Here is a 13,461-nt window from a genome sequence, read left to right on the forward strand (position 1 = left end):
CTCAGGGCTGTGGAGCCTCCTGTGAAGCACTGCTGTACTGTATAGTTTGGAATTTATTTGGTTTTGGTCCCGCTACTTCTGGTTGCTAGCTCCAGTTTATTGGTTGGTATATTGGGCCTAGGTCAATGTGTTTATTGTTGGAGTCAATGGAGGAGAGTCATGTTTCTAGAAATTCTCTGGCTATCCAGTGTTTGGCTTGTCCTATTATTGTTGTCATCCCATTCGATTGTGGTCCTTGTCTGTGTATATAGCTACTAGGGTCAGCTGGTCATTGCGTTTAGTGGCTAGTTGATATTCATGAATGCTAGTTGTCTGTCAGTTGGTCCTATTTGGTGTTTTGCGCAGTCCTTGCATGGAATCTTGTACACCACATTCTTCCTGCACATGGTAGGTATTGGTCCTTTGTTTTGGTAAGTTATTGTCAGAGTGTGGCTGTTGGTTTATGGGCTGTCATGAATCCAAGTGGTTGGAGAAGACTAGCTGCCAGTTCAAGAGACTTCTTTATTAGATAGATTGGTTAGTGTTAGGTTGTGGCATGTCCAGATTGTGTTATCAGTCTGCCAGATGTCTGCAAATGAAATTGTGGGGATATCTATTCTTGGCAAAGACTTTGTAGAGGTGTTCTTCTTCCTCGCTTTGCAGATCAGGAATGCTGTATGGTGTTGTAGCACTTTTGAACAGGGTCCTAATGTAGCTTCTCTTGTACGGGTTTCCGTGGTTACTATTATAATTCAGGATCTGGTCTGTGTACAGCTTTTCTGTACACTTTTGTTCTGCATTCCCAATTATCTGTTCTTTCCACCATCACAGCTGGGAATGGGTATTTGTTATTAATTTCCTCATCTCAAATTTGATCCCTTTGAGCATGGTGTTGATAATCCTGTGTGCACTCTCGATCTGTTCTTTTAATTACTACAAATATGTTGTCCACGTAGCTGATCCAACGTTTGAGTCAGATTTATGGGAGGGCTGTTTATTCTAGTCTTTGCACCATTGCTTTTTCTGCTGTGAGCAAAGAGATGGATGAGGCCATGGCTGTCCCAATGATTTGTTCATATATCTGGCTGCTGAATGTGAAGTCCATATTCAAGCACAGATCCAGTGGTTTAAGCATGCAGTCCTTGTTGATTGGTTCGCCATCATGTCATCTATTCCATATGTCTAGGCAGTTAGCTATCGTCTCTTTGGCTAAATTTTTGTCAATAAAGGTACAAAAGCGGCGTTACATCTAAATGAGATCATTGCTTCGTCCTGGTCTATGTTTATGTTCTTGATATTGTCCAGGAATTCCTGTGATGATTGTATGGAGTGTTTGGATCCACTGATTAGATGCTTGAATTTTTGTTGAAGTCCTTTTGCTAGTTTGTGAGATGGAGTTCCTGGAAATGCCATAATAAGTCTAAGTGGTACATCTGGTTTGTGTACCTGAAGTAAATCTGCAAAATCGTGGGGTGTTGGTGCCTTCTGGTTTCATCTTTTGTAGGCCTGCCTTGATTATCAGTCCATTTGTGTAGGTTCTATAATGTTGTTTATTCTATTGGTTAACTGTGGTGTGGGGTCACACTCCCTCTAAGTGTCAGTGTCAATATCCACAAGTAGTTTGCCTGCTTTTGTAAGAAGTGCGTTTTGTTCATGATTACTGTCATTCTGTCTTTATCCACTGGTACAATTATAATGTTTTTGTTCTTAGTGTTTTTAGAACTTCTCTTTCCTTTGTGTTAAGGTTGTTCATTTGTGTTCTCCTTGTTAGTATGGGTACAACGGTTCGTCCGACTGTTTGCTGGGTCTCTTCGGTTAGTTTGTTTGTTCTGCACGTACATTCTAGTGCAGCTAGAAAGTCTGTTTTTTTTTCTGCATTCCTGTGGTTGTAGAGGAGTCCCTTAACTAGGGCTGCTTCTTCTGTGTCTGTGTCTGAGCTGTTCGAGAGGTTTCTTACCCAGGTGACTGTTGTGTTCATCTTCTCTGCTGTTGGTTAATTTAGCCATTATATTGTAATGTTATTCTTTTTGTTTGTGGTTCTGTTCTGTCCTATTGTGATGGGCTGTTTGATTGTTACAATCCACTTTTGACTGGTCACTTTTGAAATAGGGACACCTATGGGCTCACCCATCTCTGGGCTCATTCTATCATTGCTTCTGCTAAGACTTGAACAAAAAGCCCTCCACAAATTAGACCCAAACTTTGGATCAGATATGTGGATGACACGTTTGTAATAATTAAAAAAGTTCAGAGATCAAGAGCACACACCAGATTATAAACACCATGCCCACAGGGATTAAATTTGAGACAGAAGGAAATTAACAACCAACTCCTATTCCTAGATATATGATTGTGGAAAGAATAGACAACAGAATACAAAAAAACTCAAAAAACAAAAGGTGTATAGACAAGCCATGCACACTGACTAGATCCTGAATTATAACAGTAGCCATCCAAACACGAACAAGGGAAGCTGCGTAAAGGAACCTGTTCAGGGGCTACAACACACTGCAGCATTCCTGATCCATGAAGACAGGAATAAGAATACCTCTACAAAGTCTTTGCAAGAACGGACATCCTTACAACTTCATCTGCAGACACCAGGCAGACAAAACACAACAAAGACGTGCTACAATCCAACTTTACATAAATCAAAAACATCTGAACTGACAGCTAGACCTCTCCAACCACTGGGACTCATGACAGCACATAAACCAACAGCTACGCTCAGACAACAACTCACCAGAACAAAAGATCCAATACCCATCATGTATAGGATACATGTGCAAGCTTCCATGCAAGGACTGCACAGAACAGTATACAGGGCAGACAGTTAGCAATCCACATTCATGAACATCCACTAGCCACTAAATGCCATGACCAGCCAACCCTACTGGCCATACACACAGATGACAAAGGACCACAAATTCAACTGGGACAACAACAATAATAGGACAAGTCAAACAGAGGACAGTCAGAGAATTTCTAGAAACATGGCACTCATCCATGGACTCCATTAATAAACACATTGACCTGGTCCCAATATACCGACCACTGCAACAACCAACCAGAGCCGGCAACCAGAAGCAGCAGGAACAAAATCAAATAAATTCTAACCAACAGTACAGCAGTGCTTCACAGAGGCTCCACAGCACTAAGGATATCACCTGGAAAGGGGATGAAACATCTCAGAATCCCTACATTTGGTCCAACAAGTCCACACCAACCCTCCAAAGAGTATCACACAGACTTCTTCCACTACCCTAACACTCTACTTTTACCCTAACTAATGCACCTAACCTACACATCCCTTGACACTAGGAGGCAATTTAGCTTGGCCAATTCACCTAGCCTGCACATCTTTGGAGTGAGAGCGCAAACCCTCACAGACATACAAACAGCAAACTCCACACAGGCAGCTGCCAGAGGCTGGAATTGAACCCGGGTCCCTGGCACTGAGGCAGCAGTGCTAACTACTGAGCCACCCTACCACTCCAAAGCAATTTCCCAGCTTGGCGAACATACCACAACAACTGTATATATGTTACTACATTCTATCACCCAGAATTAACAAGGTGAAAATGGGTAATTACTGCAATCAAACATACCACACAGCACACAAAATAGCAAATATGATCAAAGTAAATTTATGGATTTTTCAGTAACTTTCCTCCAATATTAATTACACGATAGGTTGTCAAATCTCATTAAACTTCACAACTCTTTAATGTACCAATCTGGCCCAGAAACACTCCCATGAACAGCCTCAACATCTGCTCCTGTTCTGCCAGTTCACACTCCTTACTTGGTTCCACACTGCTGTGGATATAAAAAACTGCACTCCAGCACTTAGTCACAGATATAAGCCCAAAATGTTCACCCACAGCTTCCTTTATAAATTTAAAAGTGGCAATTGAGTTTTCCCAGAGCTCTAAACTTGCTCAGATGCACCAAACAAATATTGCTCATTACTTTTTGACCTCCATGCTCATAACTGTAAAGAAGAATTAATGCATGCAGACTTCTTCCAAATTTCACACTAATTTCCTAAAGTCAGTAATTTACAGGACTTGTTCAGAGACCTGCATCCAACTCCTAATTCTTAAACATTTCCTCAGTTTTTTTTTAAACAAAGCGGAGGCCAGACTCCTTCCCTACAAGACAGTTAAAAATCAGCACTCCCAAGAGTCTGCCCCTGTCTTTACTCTCCAGCTAACAGCTCCCTCAGCCTCTGTCTCCTTTGAACTTCACTTCAATGGCCTCCAAACTTATCAAAAAGCTTGTTGAAACAAGCCCCAACCCGATTGCAGGGCTGAACTGAATGTTGCCACCTAGCAACTTTACAGCAGATTGCTTCACAAGTTTTTACAGAATACATTGTCATTTTTTTTAAACATCACATATAACAAAATAATTACTTTGTGACATGTGCACCTTTCCTCACCTGGATATAACGGTGTCCATTTGTAAGTCCTTCCATTATAAACCCGGGAGTTAAAAGATGAACACTGCTCATCTCGAAAGCTTCTCCCATTAGCTGGGCATTCCTGCAACAGATTACAAAAGTATTCCAAATCGTAATTTGCTGCATTTTTGAGTTGGTTGCCATATCTGCAACAATGATTGCACTTCCTATGTATTTTAGGACATGTTAAAACATGTGCTGCTGAAAAACTACCTTCAACAGGTGGCACATAGACTCAGCATTTTAGAGGACAGATATTTGCTGTCCAGATGGCTCTAGGACTTGATTGTGTTCTTGTGCAACCCTGAATTATTGAAAATTTGTGCTTTAGAAACAGCACTTAAATGTTAGCAATGTAATTGCTACGGAATGAGGACATGCCGCAACCCAAAGGTCTAGCCACACTACCATACATCAAGAGCATTTCCGAACTGACAGCCAGACTACTGCGACCACTAGGACTTATAACAACACACAAACCAACAGCCACTCAGACAACAACTCACCAGGACGAAGGACCCGAAACCCAGCATGAGCAAAACCAATGTAGTGTACAAAATCCCATGCAAGGACTGCACAAAACACTACATAGGACAAACAGGAAGACAGCTAACGATCCGCATCCATGAACACCAACTAGCCATGAAACGACACGACCAGCTATCCTTGGTAGCCTCACACTCAGATGACAAGCAACATGAGTTCGACTGGGACAACATTACTATTATCGGACAAGCCAACCAGAGAACAGCCAGGGAATTCCTAGAGGCATGGCACTCATCCACAGATTCAAATCAATAAGCACATCGACCTTTACCCAATATACCGGCCACTGCAGCGGACAGCTGGAACTGACAACCGGAAGCGGCAGAGACAAACCACTATAAATGCCGGAGGAAACATCACAGAAGCGCTTCACAGGAGGCACCCAAGCACTGAGGATGTCACCTAGACAGGGGACGAAATGTCTGCAACACCAATTCCCAGCTCGGCAAACAGAACCACAACGATGTAATTGCGTTACACCCAACAAGTTTTAAAAGTCGATAAAAAAAAAAGGGAGCTGGAAAGGCACAGAAGGTCAGTCAGCAGCAGAGGAGCAGGAAAGTCAATGTTTCAGGTCAGGACCCTTCATCAGGATTGGGGAGAGGCAAGGAAGCTGAGAAACAAGTGGTTGGAGGTGAGGGTGCTGGAGGAAAGGTAGTTGGGATGATAAGTGGATATAGATGGGGGTGGGGGGGGGGGGGAATTATTGATATTGGTCAGTGGGAAGGGTGGATTGGAGAGGCGAGAAGGAAGATGGACAGATTAGGTCTGGTCAAGGAGATGGAGAAGAGGGAGAAGGGTGGACATGGGATAAGGTTGGGGGTGGGAAGCTTCTGAAGTTGATGAACTCTACATTAAGACCATTGGGTTGTAAGCTCCCAAAGTGAAATATGGGGTGTTGTTCCTCCAATTTGGATGTGGCCTTATTTTGCCAGCAGAGGAGGCCCAGGATGGACATGTCGCTAGGGAGTGGGAGGAGAAATTGAAGAGGCAAGCAACCAGAAGGTACAGAGTGCAGACACTTCATTAAACAGCCCCCAAATCTGCAGTTTGTCGCTGATATAAAGGAGACCACATTGAGAGCAACTGATACAGTAGACCAGGTTGGAACAGGTGCAAGTGAATCTCTGCTGGATTTGGAATGATTGTTTAAGGCTTTGGATGGAGGGGAGAGAGGTGTAGGGGCAAGTGTTGTACTTCCTGCAGTTGCAGCAAAAGGTACCATGTGTGAAGGAGGGTTTGGAGGAGACAAGGAAGTCATGGAGTGAGTGAACAGTCCCCAAGGAAAGCAGATAGGGGTGGGGAAGGAAATCTGTTTGGTGGTGGGGTCTGACTGCAAGTTGCGAAAATAGCAGAGAATGGTATGTTGTATTTGGAGGTTGGTGCGGTGGTATGCGAGGAAAAGGGGGAACTCTATTGTGGTTGGGTGGGGGAGGGGTTGAGGGCAGAGGTGCAGGAGATGAAGGCAATGTAGTTGAGGGGATTGATCATTGGGAGATGGGAAATTATGGCCCTTGAAGTAGGATGACATCTGGGATGTCCTGGAATGGAATCCCTCATCCTGGGGACAGGATCCAATGGAGTTGGAGGAATTGGGAGTACAGAGATCACATTTTTGCAGGAGGGTGGGTGTGAGGAGTATCGTCGAGCTGGCTGAGAGAGTCACTGAGTTTGAAATAAGTGTCGATGCTAAGTTGTTCCAAACAAGTTTTAAAATGTTCACACTTTAGAAAGTGTCTCCAATTCGTCAATTGCCTTATAGTGAATTCGCTTTAACGAAATACATGATATAGCAGAACAACCTGCACATGGCTACAATAATTTGCCTAAAAAGTTGACAAAAAAAATTAAGAAAGTCTGGCTAATGATACTTGAGCACCAATTCTATTCCAACATCCAAATTTAGTAGTGAGGTGGTGCTGGCAGTTTTGTCTTTTGAAATGCAATGTTAAATCAAGATTCTCTCTCTCCTTTTGGGTGAAAATGTAAAAAAGAGTAATAGAGGGCTTTGGAAAGGGGGTTAACAAGGGATAAAGGTGGCAAAGGTGTTTTTTGAGAGTGTATATAGGATCAGTAGTCAGAGATTTTAAAAAAGGGACAGAGAAAGCAGACAATAGCATGTGTAATGAACTGAGACAAAAAGGTAGAGCATTTGACAAACAGTGACAAAAAAAATTACAAATTTGTTTCCCAGAGAGTGAGAAATCAAGAATTGGTGTGAATCTTTTATTCGCTATTCAGTTATGGTAGTATTATGATCCTTGCTGACAGGAGCATTGGGCAAGTCAAATTCAAAAAAGAAATCTGGCTTGACAAACTATTAACTTTATTTTCTTTGTCTTTTGGTTACCATGGTGGTGAGTTATTGAACACAAGACCATAAGACATAGGAGCAAAAGGTAGGCCATTCAAGCCCATTGAGTCTACTTTGCTATTCAGTGAGATCAGGCTGATATGATGCTTTCAACACAATTTTTCGGTTTTTGTTCATAACTCTCAACTCCCTTGAAAAATCACAGCTCTATGGATAATATATAAAAACCCAGTCTTGATAGCATTCTGCAGTACAGAATCCCACAAACTGACTAGCCTCAGAAGAAATTCCGGTCTTAAAATGTGCAACCCCTTATTCTGAGATCAAGGTCAAAATCGTGGAATTCTCTCCCTAAGGGCACTGTGGGTCAACATAGGGCAGGTGGACTGCAACAGTTCATGAAGGCAGCCCACTACCACCTTCTTAAGGGCAACAAATGCTGGCCAGCCAGCTACACCCACATTCCACGAATGAATAAAAATATGCCCGCTCATCCTAAACTCTCCCACAAGGAGAAGCAACATTTCCATATCCACCCAGTCAATCCTCAAAAGAATCTTATTTTTCAATAAGGTTGTCTCTCAATGCAATATTCTCTTGATGGGGTACGGAGGCTGTAGCAGTACATTACATTCTGCACAGGATTAATCCCATGCAATTTGCATGTAGCTCAAACAAAACTGCAGAGATTGTTGTTATCTGGAGGTCCTACATTTTAAATTTATAAACTACTACTGGTGGTCACAGCGGGACCTTTTCCCTGATCCTAGCAGTCATTTATTCCAAAATCAATTACAGTTACTGTGTTAGCCCCTCTATTTTCTCTCCAGCTGGTAAGATACTGTACAACAGAGTAAGCAGTGAGTAATCAGTCCTGTTGTCCTTTGTTATACAAAATTGCACATCTATGAATACCAAATAGATTTGTTGAGTTAAACTTGCCCATGCAGGAATTCAAGGATGCATCACGTTGCTTTGATAAGCACATCTGCAGCATGTCCCCATCCAGTTGTTCAAATTTAAGCTCAGGAATTCAGCTTGAGGAATGTTGGAACCACTGCAGCTTGTATAGAAGGCTGAAGTGATCAATCCACAATTACTAAATTTCAGGAGTACAGTAAGTGAAAGACCATCCAGCAGGTTAGAGACGCAGGCAGAGGAGGAACCTTTCTGGAGAATAGTTTTCTCAAACTGACTTTTGTAACTGAACAGTTTTGGGTGTGACCATAGAGCAGACTACAGTCCAGAACACAACCATAAGGGTTTCAGGGAAATTCAAGACTGAAAAGTATTCACCATGACATGCAACATGCATCCTTGCTGGTCAAAATGGTAACTGGTGGTAATTGGCTGGGGAATTTAAATTTAAAGTCCCTTGCCTCCATTTTTAGCGGGCCAAAATGGGTTTGCTTAACATCAGGCCAGAGATGTCTTGCCCCAGCCTTAGTAATGTAACTACTACTGACCAATGTCAAAAAACACATCTGGTACACTAGTGTCCTTTAAGAAAATGAACTCTGCTGTTTTTAAACACTATTTGGCTTATATAGGACACCAGACAGCAAAGGGGCTGTCTCAACTTTGGCTTGCTGGGATATTTCAGAGCACTCGGTTGTAAGTGGCTGAACATGAAAAGGAGGAGAAAGTGAGGTCTGCAGATGCTGGAGATCAGAGCTGGAAATATGTTGCTGGAAAAGCGCAGCAGGTCAGGCAGCATCCAAGGAACAGGAGAATCGACGTTTCGGGCATAAGCCCTTCTTCAGGAATGGGGAAAGTTTGTCCAGCAGGCTAAGATAAAAGGTAGGGAGGAGGGACTTGGGAGAGGGGCGTCGGAAATGTGATAGGTGGAAAGAGGTCAAGGTGAGGGTGATAGGTCAGACTGGGGTGGGGGCGGAGAGGTCGGGAAGAAGATCTCAGGTTAGGAAGGCGGTGCTGAATTTGATGGAACATGAAACTACAGTCGAGCTCTAAAATAGGGATAAATGAGGATCAAAGAGGGAGTAAGAAAATAGATTAGTCAATAACAAAAAAAAAAGGCCCAACTAGTATAAACATTTAGCAAGTAGAACAATGGACTGATTAGAGAGTTAGAAGTAAAAATCTTCATGAAAGATGGGAACAGGGAAATCCAGAAGCAAAATAAGGCCATTGGACACCATTTATTAAATAAAAAAATCTAAACGGAGTATGGCAGTAAAAAGATCCAGGAAAGAAACACCCATTGAAAAGCAGCAACATTGGCCAACAAGGGCAAGAAAATGACATTGTTTTCCATTGCTAAAAGAATAGAATCACACTAATCAGACACCTGTTATATGCCCTGTTATGCTCTATACCTCATCACTGTTTGACTTCAGTTCCTTTTTCTTCCATTCAGAAATTAGAGAGCTCTCTCCAATAATAATATTGTGGTTCTACCTATAGAAAATGGATCACAACTCCAGGAGTTGCTAAACACCATCTTTTCAAGGACAATGAGGGATGGGCATTAAATGCTGGGCCAATCAGCAACATCCATTGCAAATGCATGCGTTTTTAAAAAAAGAGCACACTAATGGTTGATACAATACTGCCCAAGCAGAATGTGTATGCCTGTTTCACTGAATGTTCTTAACTATTATCAGTTCTTCATAGTACACTTCCAGCTGTTGGCTGCTTTGCATGTGACGTACATTCATTAGGCGTTTATTTCTATACTGACCATCCTAGAACATCCAGCTTTATATGCAGTAAAAATTTCACTGACCTGTATATTGCAGAGCTGATATCGTTTAGGAGTACCTATACAAGTCTGGTTATCGGCTCCCAACACTGCAAGCCTTCTGCTAAATAAAACACACAACATATTATATTCAGGAATCTGTGGTGCAAGTTTGTATCTTTGTTTGTCCCATAAAAGCACTCCAAATAAAAAAATTCAAAACTGAATAGCATACATTAAATTTAAATAAATACAACTAATTTACATTCACTAGAAATAATTTTCATAGAAAGTGTAAATGAAGTCAACAGCATTCCTTGCAATAAAATGATGTCATTCTAAAGAAGGACAGTTAAGACTGTGGGCTGGATTTCCTTTAATGTTTATGGAGTCAAAATGTGTGCACAACAGTGTGGTTCTGATCCCTCCTACCTCCCATCCAAAGCACAAAAGGACCACCTCCGATCAGCTCTTTCCTTGGCTGTCACATTGACAATGTGGCTAACGCTGCACATCTAACTAAATTCTCACCTATCTGCTTTTCCAGGAGAATGTTGGCAATAGGTCTAGGATGGAGGTGATGGAGATCCCAAATCCTAATAGATTGCAAGGACTTGACAGAGGCATGCTCTTCTGTCAGCTCTGAACAAATTTCTACACAGAACCATGGCTCACTCACATGGTCCTTCAAGTTCTGCTTCTGCTGCAGCAGCAGCATTTTCTTAGTATGCTTACTATCCAGCTATCCTTAGTAGCCACACACAGATGGCAAGCAACATGAATTCGACTGGGACAACACTACTGTTATAGGACAAGCCAAACAGAACAGCCAGGGAATTCCTAGAGGCATGGCACTCATTCAATCAACAAGCACATCGACCTGGACCCAATATACCGACCACTGCAACGGACAGCTGGAACTGACAACCGGAAGCGGCAGATTCAAACCACTACAAATGGCAGAGGAAAGATCACAGAAGCGTGTCACAGGAGGCTCCAAAGCACTGAGGATGTCATCACCGAGACATGGGATGAAATGCCTGCAACACAAATTCCCAGCTCGGCGAACAGAACCACAACAAGATTTTCCAACCAAATGAGACAGATCTATTGGATGGTGAAATTTCTGCTTAGATTCTGGCTTGTGGAAACAGAACTCAGCTCCGAAACATGACAGCACTGGGAAGTAGGTCTTCTACCTTAGCATCAACTATTTCATTGTTACTCAGCCTAAAGAAAACACAAGCTCTTAGCATCACCTGTACTTGAAGAATGCCACAAATGATTAGGTTGCCACTTAATTTCCCAGTATTCATTTCTATTTAATTTTGAGTTTACTGAATAAATGACAGTCAAGCAGCTATGGATTTTAAACTTTTGAGTTGTTGGGGGTGGGTGGGGGGAAAGGAAAGTGAAAGCAACAGGGAGTATGGAGTTAAATGGAAAGATAAGCAGCAGGATATCATATGTGCAGGCAGATTTAAACTTCCAGCTCGGCGAACAGAACCACAACAGATTTAAACTGGAGACAGACTGGGAATGCAGCAAAAAGGATGGATAACTTAGGACATCTTATGACTTCCAATATCTCTAATGATAAGAAAGTTAGCATTAAGGCACTTTAACTGAATGCTCGTAGCATTCGTAACAAAGCAGATGAACTAATGGCACAGATCATCATAAATGATTATGATGTGGTAGGCATCACAGAGACGTGGTTACAGGGGGGTCAGGACTGGCAGTTAAACATCCAAGGGTTTTCAACTTATCGAAAAGACAGGGAGGTGGGCAGAAGGGGCGGGGTTGCCTTGTTAGTTAAGAACAAAATTAAATCTATGGCACTGAATGACAGTGTCAGATGGTGGAGTCTGTGTGGGTGGAATTGAGGAACCACAAAGGCGAAAAAAACACCATAGTGGGAGTTAGGTAACACCTCCTAACAGTCAGGGCCAGGGGCGCAACATGTACTGGGAAATAGAGAAGGCATGTCAGAAAGGCAAGGTCATGGTGATCATGGGAGACTTCAATATGCAGGTGGACTGGGTAAATAATGTTGCCAGTGGATCCAAAGAAAGGGAATTCATGGAATGCTTACAGGATGGCTTTTTGGAACAGCTTGTCATGGAGCCCACAAGGGAGCAGGCTATTTTGGACGTAGTGCTATGTAATGAACCAGACATTTATAAAAAAAAAATAAGGGAACACTTAGGAAGCAGCGATCATAATATGGTAGAGTTCAGTTTGCAGTTTGAAAGAGAGAAGGCAAAATCGGATGTAATGGTGTTACAGTTAAATAAAAAGGTAATTATGAGGGCATGAGGGGAACTGACGAAAATAGACTGGAAGCAGAGCCTAGCAGGGAAGACAGAGCAAAAATGGCAGGAGTTTGGGGTAAAATTGAGGACACTGTACAGAGGTTCATCCCCAAGAAGAGAAAGATTATCTGGGGAGGGATTAGACAGCCATGGCTGACAAAGGAAGTCAGGAAATCTATCAAAGAAAAAGAGAGATCCTATAAAGTGGCCAAGAGCACTGGGAAATCAGAAGATTGGGAAGGCTACAAAAACAAACAGAGGATAACAAAGAGAAATAAGGAAGGAGAGGATCAAATATGAAGGTAGGCTAGCCAGTAATATTAGAAATGATAGTAAAAGTTTCTTTCAATACATAAGAAACAAACGACAGGCAAAAGTAGACATTGGGCCGCTTCAAACTGATGCAGGAAGCCAAGTGATGGGAGATAAGGAAATAGCAGGAGAACTTAACAAGTACTTTGCATCAGTCTTCACAGTGGAAGATATGAGTAATATCCCAACAATTAAAAGGGAGTCAGGGGGCTAAGTTTAGTATGGTTGCCATTACAAAAGAGAAAGTGCTAGAAAAGCTAAGAGGTCTTAAAATTGATAAATCTCCTGGCCCCAATGGACTACATCCTAGATTTCTGAGGGAGGTGGCTCAGGAAATAGCAGAGGCGTTGGTTGAGATCTTTCAAAAGTCACTGGAGTCAGGGAAAGTACCAGATGATTGGAAGATCGCTGTTGTAACCCCTCTTGTTCAAGAAGGGATCAAGACAAAAGGTGGAAAATTATAGGCCAATTAGCCTAACCTCGGTTGTTGGTAAAATTCTAGAATCCATCATTAAGGATGAGGTTTCTAAATTCTTGGAAGAGCAGGGTCGGATTAGAACATGTCAACATGGATTTAGTAAGGGGAGGTCGTGCCTGACAAACCTGTTAGAATTCTTTGAAGAGGTGACAAGTAGGTTAGACCAGGGAAACCCAGTGGATGTGGTCTATCTAGACTTCAAAAAGGCCTTTGATAAGGTGCCACACGGGAGGCTGCTGAGCAAGGTGAGGGCCCATGGTGTTCAAGGTGAGCTACTGGTATGGATTGAGGATTGGCTGTCTGACAGAAGGCAGAGAGTTGGGATAAAAGGTTCTTTTTTGAATGGCAGCC

At 42.3% G+C, this 13,461-nt stretch overlaps 1 protein-coding gene across 1 annotated transcript in view; it reads right to left on the reverse strand.

Annotated features, from left to right (window-relative positions):
* adamtsl2 (ADAMTS like 2) overlaps positions 1 to 13,461 on the reverse strand; it is a 241,285-nt gene that overhangs the window by 196,730 nt on the left and 31,094 nt on the right. The window contains exons 4-5 of the mRNA XM_087998112.1: positions 10,051 to 10,126; positions 4,424 to 4,526 (exon numbers count right to left, since the gene is read on the reverse strand). Of these exons, the coding sequence (XP_087854238.1) occupies positions 4,424 to 4,526; positions 10,051 to 10,126 (179 nt within the window). The remainder of the gene's footprint in view (positions 1 to 4,423; positions 4,527 to 10,050; positions 10,127 to 13,461) is intronic.

Source organism: Chiloscyllium plagiosum, unplaced genomic scaffold (genome assembly GCF_037043375.1).
Source record: "Chiloscyllium plagiosum isolate Xiang-an unplaced genomic scaffold, Cpla_swu_hap1 HiC_scaffold_21, whole genome shotgun sequence".
NCBI lineage: Eukaryota > Metazoa > Chordata > Chondrichthyes > Orectolobiformes > Hemiscylliidae > Chiloscyllium > Chiloscyllium plagiosum.